The sequence below is a fragment of the Salminus brasiliensis genome, chromosome 12 (genome assembly GCF_030463535.1).
Source record: "Salminus brasiliensis chromosome 12, fSalBra1.hap2, whole genome shotgun sequence".
Lineage (NCBI taxonomy): Eukaryota > Metazoa > Chordata > Actinopteri > Characiformes > Bryconidae > Salminus > Salminus brasiliensis.
In genome coordinates, this window is record NC_132889.1 from 10645664 (window position 1) to 10655475 (window position 9812).

The window sequence follows — 9812 nt, forward strand, 5'->3', positions numbered from 1 at the left end:
CATGGATAAATTAAGGCGAATTCCAATTGCCAGAGCAGTTTCCTGCAAAGTGGACTACACAGGGTTTTAACCATTTTAGGAATGTTTCTCAGTCACAGTTACAGAAATAGAGATTTAAATTGTCTTTGTTTACCTTGTTGTTTGCGTGTCTATTTAGCATGACACTGAATGAAAAACATGCATCCATTTCTGACATAGGCATTAAATTTAGCAAAAGAACTGTTCATATAATCTATTAGATAAGCATTTGCAATTAAGTAGAACACTTTGAAGCTGCTGTACATGAGGCTAATGTAATGTTCTGTGGAGGAATGGATCTGCATTCCCTGGAACTGCATATCTTTGGTTTTGAAAGAAACTCTGGATTAGCAGGCATCTACAAATTGTTGGACACATGTTAGAGCAGTGCTGTTTATTTGACAAGCTTCCCTAGTGTCAGAAAGGTCGGAGGTGAAGAGCATCTCTGCAGTCCATACCTTGCGGGGCACCTGGTAGCTGATGGGGATGATGAAGCTCTCAGTCAACTGCATCACTCGCATCACTTCACAGCAGCCCACGTCCAGTGCCAGCTTGGGCACAGTAGCGATGCCTCGCATGGAAGCATCACTTAAGCAGTGACTGACTACAATTTAGAGACACCAACGACAATGCTAAACATAATTTCTAGTCTAGAATCAGTTGCTTTTAATAGCCATAAACTGTAGCCAAAAATGCTAATCCAGGAAAAGGTAGATTTTACTATTAATACAAAAGAGCAAAATTCAAAAACACACAAAATGATAAGTTCTTAGTCTCACCCTGAGAAAGGAATGGTTCACTTGTAGTCACCTCAAAGCAGTCGATCACTCTATCTCCCTGGTTAAGAAAAAAAAAAACATTTATTAATTTATTCATCTTTATTTTTATCTGCTTCTTCCCAGTCAGGGTCAAAAAGGGTCCGGAGCAAAAACAGAATGAGTGGGCGTAAAGCAGGAATACCCCCTGGACATCCATCACACACCTGTTTATTTACACCTAGAGAGCAATTTAGAATAGGCAATTCACCTGTATTTTAATGGGAGAAAACCAGAGAACCTTGGGGAAACTTGCACAGACACAGGGAGAACTTACAGACAGTAACCTGAGTGAGAATTGAACTTCCTGTTGTGGTGCCAATGTGCCGCCCAGAAAAACAACAATAAAATAATATTTTTGTTATAAGGTGTTTAAAAAAAATTGTCAATAATGAAACAAAACTGAAACCTACCTTTCCTGATACTACAAGGAGACTAGAGTCAGGATCATACAATGGCACTAAAGTTCTGAAAAAGACATAAGGGAGAAAGAGAAAATGATCATTAGTGAAGGTTGAGAGAAGATTTCCACATTTCCATGAATCTTAAAAGAAACACAGATAATTCAAGACCTATCCCTAGACCAAAATGATTGGCATAGAATGTCAGCCATTATGTACAAGGTCTTACACTTGAGAATGGACATTCTCAGTGCTACCTAAGACCATACATTCTCTAGCCACTAGAAGGAGCAACATACAAGCACAATACACTTGTACATGTAACACACAGATTTAATACAAATGGACAACTGAACCCACAGCATATGGTTATCAGTGGCCTGACCATTTTCATTCACAAACACAATGTTGCACATTCATGGCTCCTTGGTAAAACTCTGAAGTCAAAGGTGAATTTTGATGCCACATGCCTGACTAGGTTGCTACACACTCATGTAATCAAATACAGGACTTAGGACATCAGGATCATGCAGCCCCTAAAACTGTAATACCTAAAGCAAATATCCCTGTTTAATGCCACATATCTAAGATTACAGAGACCTTTTATTACATTTACAAGATTCTTAGAGATCACTGGTATATACAAGTAAGTACGCTCTGCAAATGCAATGTGATTATAATATAACATCTTAGACTTACAGAAGTGGGCTAGACTAAACTGTCCCTTGTCTCCTAGGAACAAGATATGGATAATATATTTAGATTGGTGGGCACAAGTCACTTATCCTTCACAATTTTAAAATTCTTTTTCTAAAACATGCATAGTCTCTACTGGGTATTATTACTTCTCTTTACCCAGCTCTCCCTTTTCTGTGTCTGTGGCCTGACCTGTTGTCTTTATTTTTTTTGTGGTAAAAAAACAAGGACAAAGTGCGAATGCTAGCAACATTACTGATAAATACAACGCACATAGTTTTTGTCTGGAGAGCATTTTTTGTGTAAAAACAAATAAACATCCACCCAGTTCCAAGTGTACGCTAAGAGAACCTTTAGCACCAAAAAATGATGTATATCATTATTATGTGAACAAGTTTGTTTTATGTATTAATGCTAAGATTTGAGTTACGGTTTTACATGCTAGTAATTACGCTAGCTTATAAAGGGTTTTGCAGGATTTCTGTACACACTGTAAAATGGTTTGTCAATTCAACCTACAAATAATACTTCATGTGATAAACAATGTAGCTGAATTGACTGAATTCAAATGAGATAAATAAGAGTTAAAATTTTATATTAGTGCCATCTTTGCAAAAGCACCTGCTAAATATTGAATACATTTCTGAAAATTGTGGTATTTGCTCTATTTCATTAGAGAAAAAAAATCTGATAACTTTCACATTTTTCACATATAAGACAAAATTAACTAGAACACATAATGCCTTTCAGGAAGCACCAGATAAGCAGTGAAAGTAATGTCAAAAAATGACAACCACCCTCATCACCACTAGATAAACTCACTGTGTTCTATATGGAGGCAGAATGAGGAGCAGGGAACAGACATGTGAACAGGTGGATAAGAAGCGTCTGTGTCTGCATGCATACATAGTTTTACACAGATGAAGGCAGATGCATTCATATAAGATACCCTGTGAATATGATCAGATTGGAGCTCATTCAACCAAATGTCCTCCCTCTCTTTCTCCCATGCTAGTTAACCACTTTTTGCACTATGCTATTACATCTAATCTGTGAAATAACTTCTGAAGAGTTATCTAATGAAATGCAAAATCTGGTACTGGAGTATCTCTGACCACAATAAATGTAATGAGCATACTATAGAAGTGGGTGATGTGTTGCTTTTTTATTTAATGTATATCCTTTTATAAAGCTTTAAAAATGTTAACCTCTTCTGGTAGCACAATTCGTTTTACATATTTCACGGGATTCATCTTAATATGCTGGGTTCACAAGTTTTAGGCCACAATACACAATACTTTATACTCCCAAGAAAACTACTGTAAACATAAGTACAGCATAATTCATCTAAACTTTAGAGGCCTGCTTCAAACTGCTACAAACTAGGTGAACTTAAAGTCCTGATAGCAGTCTCCTCCAGATATTTTAATACTAACTTGTGTCTTGGCTCAGACACTCGTAATGAAGATGTGGCCTTAAAAATGTGTTCTTTATAGACTAGACAGAGAACTGAGAGGAGGTATTTATAGTAGCTATTTATACAATAGTACATATACAAACCATCTTACTCTAGAACTCTCTAAAGAAAAAAAGCTACAAATGCATATTATTGAATCAACACACCCAAATCTAGAAAGACCCCACCAAATGAAACCCTGACACACTTTAAAAAAACAAAAACAAAAAAAACTAAATTACTGCTTCAGGAATCTTTGACCTTGGCATTATTGGCCACTGCCTCATTAAATGCATTAAAACATTTCTGTTTTAAATTTTATTTATTTATTTTTCTCTGCTTATTGTCAATTTTCAATACTACATTGAAAGTGACCATAATAGAGAAATAGAGAAGAGAAGAAAACTGATCAATGGTTTATTTTAGAAACTTTGGTTTGCAGCAGGTTCAAAGCAGTGGAACATATTTAAATAAAGATATCGGGAGTACTTCGGACACATCGGACTATTGAGTGCAATAGAGCAGATTCTAATGTGCACTTCAACTCAGGAAGGGCTTGTAAATTAGCTAGAAAGTGGAAAACAAAAAAATGCAGGGAAAGGTTTGGTAGCAAGTTTGGGATCCAGAATTCAAACACATTGTTTGTCTGTATGTATTAAAGTATTGATTTTCACATGCAGGCATTATGGGAAATTACCATGATTGCTTTGTGACTATGGTTATGTAAGAGACTCTGATGCTAGACTGTCTCCAGTTTTATTTTAATCTCAATAGTGAGTAATGGGTATAGCACTGTCAAGCATTTAACCACCTTTGGGGTGCACAACTGGAACAAAATAGAATCACAGCTGTAGGGCACCTCTCTGTACTGCAATGTTATGCTTTAGCATCCTTAAAGCAAATAGTTGAACTCTGGTTTGCAAAGACCAAACAAAAGGGAAAGCAAAAAGACCAGTCTTACTCTAGGCTACGACACATAAACAACCTAAAAGAACCTCTTCAAACCTGAGTCGCTTAGGACTTAATAAATAATAGCTGAAAAAAATAGCTGGAGGAAAGAGTGGACATGGAGAATGCAAGCAAAAACTGTGTCCGTGTGGGGGCTGTAGGAGTGTGCCAAGTACAGGGTGGGCCATTCATATGGATACACCTAAATAAAAAGAGAATGGTTGGTGATATTAACTTCCTGTTTGTGGCACATTAGTATATGGGAGGGGGAAAACTTTTCAAGATGGGTGGTGACCATGGTGGCCATTTTTAAGTCGGCCATTTTGGATCCAACTTTAGTTTTTTCAATAGGAAGAGGGTCATGTGACACTTCAAACTTATTGAGAATTTCACTTGGTTTTAACGTAACTTTATTCTTTCATGAGTTATTTACAAGTTTCTGACCATTTATAAAATGTGTTCAAAGTGCTGCCCATTGTGTTGGATTGTCAATGCAACCCTCTTCTCCCACTCTTCACACACTGATAGCAACACCGCAGAAGAAATGCTAGCACAGGCTTCCAGTATCCGTAGTTTCAGGTGCTGCACATCTTATATCTTCACAGCATAGACAATTGCCTTCAGATGACCCCAAAGATAAAAGTCTAAGGGGGTCAGATTGGGAGACCTTTGGGGGCCATTCAACTGGCCCACGACAACCAATCCATTTTCCAGGAAACTGTTCATCTAGGAATGCTCGGACCTGACACCCATAATGTGGAGGTGCACAATCTTGGTTCACCATTTACATAAAAGTTTGCCTCATCACTGAACAAAATATTCTGTGTAAACTGAGGGTCCTGTTCCAATTTTTGTTTTGCTCATTCTGCAAATTCAGTGTGCCGATCTGGGTCATCCTCGTTGAGATGCTGCAGCAGCTGGAGTTTGTTTGTCTTGCTGAATGAAGCTAGGACAGCCACTGATGTTTCTTCATTAGTGACAGTTTTCATGCGTCCACATTTTGGCAAATCCAACACTGAACCAGTTTCACGAAACTTGGCAAGCAGTTTGCTAACTGTAGCATGGGAGATGGGTGGTCTCGTAGGGTGTCTTGCATTGAAATCTGCTGCAATGACCTGGGTACTGCGTTCACCAGACATCAACACAATTTCTATCCGCTCCTCACGTGTTAACCTCTGAGACATGTCAATGGCTGTAAACAAAGAAAAGCTTGTAAATAACTTATGGAAAAATAAAGTTATGTAAAAACCAATAAGTTTGATGTGTCACATGACCCTCTTCCCATTGGAAAAACTAAAGTTGGATCCAAAATGGCCGACTGGCCATGGGCGCCCATCTTGAAAAGTTTTCCCCCTCCCATATACTAATGTGCCACAAATAGGAAGTTAATATCACCAACCATTCCCATTTTATTTAGGTGTATCCATATAAATGGCCCATCCTGTACATATTTTTACCTTGGTTAATTCGACAGCATTTCAAGTAAAGCATATTTATTAATAGGCATGGCAGGTGGTCCCCAAGTAATGCTTTCCTCTGTGGCTTTTGCAATGGGTCCTACTTACACTCTGTTTATCTTCAATATTTGATAAGGATGTTTGTGTGTGTGTGTGAGGGAAATCTACACACAGTTATATATATAGTGTATGTAAATGACAGAAGAGCAGCAATCTGTTGGCTGAAAGGAACATTTTAATGTCACAGTACATTATTTTCACTCCCATGTTGTGAATCTTTCCATTTCCATATTTATGTATGGATACATGACATAGATTTGCCACCATCCCTAATTAATGTGAGGGGCTGAAAGATGAGGGAATAAACCCGAACAATACATACTGAAAACTGCATAAGCTTAAACATTTGCCACTGGTAACACCTTATCTTTGGAAATTAACCATTACCAATCTGTGTGTGTGAACACTTGCTGGAAACGGTAAAAAATATTCAGAGCAGAGTTGCCAACTCAACCAACACTTTGACTAGAGGTTCATAACATAATGAAATTGAGAGAGAGAGAGAGAGAGAGAGAGAGAGAGAGAGAGAGAGAGAAAAACAACAACTTGTGACGTACACCCTACATCTAAAGTGCAGAAAAAACAAGGACAGGTTTATGGCTGGGTCACAATGCCAGCATGTATTACACCACAGTCTTAACAAGGAGGAACTACAGTAGGCTAATGTCACACACACAGCATTAATAAACACAGCAGTCAGGCAAAAATATTATTAAGAATGATTATTTAACTGAAATTACCTTGTCATGTATTACAGTTTTCGGTTTTCTCTGCTTTTCATAAACTTGTAGCACCTTTATAGTGTGTCAATTTCTGTCCATCTCTCTTATCTTTCTCCATTGGTCCACATAATTATCTTTCTTTGCGAATTCTGATGTCTAGACTAGAAATCCACTTTCTTTTTACCTTTACGTCTGTGTATGTGTGGAGCAACCATTTAATGTCCCAAGGCTATCTGTGTCTTTGTAGCTGTATGTGTTTCTGAAGATGTTTCTATTGTTACCCATGTAGTACAACTCCACCAGTAGCTGCACTTAATACATCCACCAATACGGGTGTAACAATACACATATTTGCAGGTTTTACATGATTTATGTTTCTGAGATTCTACAAAGCTGGAATTATATACCACATACATTGATTGGGCTCAGATAAATGATGATGTAGCTCAGATAGTTCTAAAACTTTTTTAATGTTTTCTGTACGTTCTTCATAAAAAATAATACCCACAAACACCCAGAATTTCTAAGTAGCTTACTTTAAATTGTTACAGTCTTATCTTGTCAGAATTTAAAACAGTTAAAAAAGTTGCTCCAAACACAATGTAGATCAGATTAGAATTTAGTGTATTTACAGAAACTGGTAGTAAAAGTACTGCTGTTTACTAGTGTGGATTAGCACAGCTTACCTGAACTGTGGGTGTGTATTATTTACAGAAACACATTGGACTGGATCAGTATCAGGCAACAGTCAGCATTAAGAGGCTTGGTCGGAGGGTAAAAAACCTTGATTGTGCCATCCCTACATAGCAAACATCACACATCAAACCACACATCAACTTAACTACCTGACCAAATTACAGACATCACACATGTTCTGCTCATACTCTACTGCTTTCTAATGCAGTTTCAGACAAAAGCTTAATAGATGTATGTATCCTCCTTTTTTTTAGTTGTTGCCAATAATCAATTTAAAATAACTCCTCCTATCACATGATGACATCAATCTTTTTTACAGTAGAGTGTTACAAGTAAATTATTACAGAAAGAAAGAAAGAGGCAGAGATCTTTTTTGCCTATTGGCAATGTTGGGTTTGGGCCATCACACTTATACAGGGCTTTAATGATTAGGAAAACAATGTGCTGTTGTCACACTTAACACAGCTATTACACTACTAATTTATTAACCAGCTGTCCCCTCGACATATACACAGTTACAGGCCTGCTTTTTGAGAGAGCACCTGCTCTTACTGAGGTGACTTACTTTTTGAGTAACACTTCACTGAGCCAGTAAAGAAATGTAGCAGAGGAGAAGTAAGAATGAGAGAGGATGGAATTATTTTCCCCTGTTGAATGCTAAGGTAGATACAACAGGCAAGCATGTGAATAGGCAAGCATCTGATATACTACCTGACTGACAAATTTGACATAAGTTTTCATGGTATTTGCAATAGTAATTACAACCTATATGCTGTATAATTAAAGTAACTATAAACCAAGGCAGATATCAAATATTTTGTCTTGTACATCTTTGTTGCTGCTGCTATCAGCTAAATTACATCAACATTAAGAAAACGCAAAAAACAGGCTGGTACACTGACCCTCTGCTAAAAATTAAAGATACAGTCATGGCCAAAAGCGTTGGCCCCCATGATTTTTTTCTAATTTATGGCATACATGTTTTGTTACACAGCTGTTTATTTCCTTTGTGTGTATTGGAAGAACACAAAAAACAGTTGATCAAAAGGTTGATATAATTTCACGACAAACTCCAAAAATGGGTCGTACAAAATTATTGGCACCCTCAACTTCATATTAAAGTTGCACATGCTATGTAAAAAAGCATGGCGATGGTTTGCATTGTACCTGCAGGGACGCTCATACCAGGTAACATGGCAGGGGGACACGTCCGCTCCTTACGTTCCTACTGGCGTTCCACATGACTCTGTGGTTGTTGTTTTTTTCTTGCTCTACACTGGCTCTCTTGGTAAAGTAATATCCTCCCATGGATTCTCTTACCACTGCTACGCTGATGACACTCAACTCATCCTTTCTTTTCCACCTTCTGACGCACAGGTTTCTACCTGCATCTCAGCTTGTCTTGCTGATGTCTCTTCTTGGATGGCGGCTCATCACCTTAAACTCAACCCCAGCAAGACAGAGCTGTTGTACATCCTGGCAAATGCTAAGTGGTTATTATGGTACCCCAGGTGGTTGCTACAGTACTCCAGGTGGTTGCAATGGTGATGCTAAGAGATTACTCTGTGGCTGTTGTGATATCCCAAGTGGATGCTATGCTGTTACCAAGTGGTTGCTATAGTTTTGATAGGTGGTTGCTATGGTGTTAAGTACTTGATATATGAGTGTTATTGTGTTGCTTTTGTATTTCAGATGGAAACTATCTGAAAGCAACACAATAACACTCATATTTTAAGTACTTAACACAATGATTTTGTTTAGTGGTTGCTAGATTGGTTGGGTGTTTCTAGTGTTTTTGTTTCATTGTGACAAAATATTTTTGCTCCCTGTTCATTCCTATGGGGGGAAAAAACATTCATTGCTATGCGGAAACTGAACATCCTATCAAAAAGCTGTAAATGACCCCTAATGCGCAACCATAATTAACAGAACCTATTAACACTTCTAAGAAAATTGGGAAACTCAGAGCCTGTTTTTAACAAAATAAAATCATGTTGCCTAATACATTATCAGCTTCTTAAAATCTGTCACAAACATTTTATATCTGTTGGGCCCTAGGACACACATACCTAGTGGTGATCAATAAGAAAACCTTGCTTGCTTCGGTCCCTGATCACAAGGTTTATATAAAAATGACCAAATTTGATTATCTTTACCAACCGTGGGAACAAAAATTGTTCATGTAACTAATCAAGTTATGCTGTTTCTACAGTCTGCTCAGTTCCTCTTTTAAACATGTGAGAAAGAGAGAAGGTGAGAGAAAGTCAGAAGAACAGAGAAAGAGAGAAATAAGGAAAGTAAAGAAAGGAGGGGGACTGGGCCTGAAGCAAATAGAGGGCCTGAGAGAGGAAGACAAATTGTATTGAAGATCTATGTTCTTGTGATAGGTAGACCTCAACTATGAGAGACAAAATGAGAAAATAAATTCTGAAAATCACATTGTCTGATTTTTAAAGAATTTATTTGGAAATAATGGTGGAAAATAAGTATTTGGTCACCTACAAACAAGCAAGATTTCTGGCTGTCACAGACCTGTAACTTCT

At 37.6% G+C, this 9812-nt stretch overlaps 1 protein-coding gene across 2 annotated transcripts in view; it reads right to left on the bottom strand.

The window, feature by feature from the left end:
- coro7 (coronin 7) overlaps positions 1 to 9812 on the bottom strand; it is an 89807-nt gene that overhangs the window by 7781 nt on the left and 72214 nt on the right. For both annotated transcript variants that reach the window (XM_072693084.1, XM_072693085.1), the window contains exons 10-12: positions 1247 to 1301; positions 798 to 855; positions 477 to 622 (exon numbers count right to left, since the gene is read on the bottom strand). In XM_072693084.1, coding sequence (XP_072549185.1) covers positions 477 to 622; positions 798 to 855; positions 1247 to 1301 — 259 coding nt within the window. The remainder of the gene's footprint in view (positions 1 to 476; positions 623 to 797; positions 856 to 1246; positions 1302 to 9812) is intronic.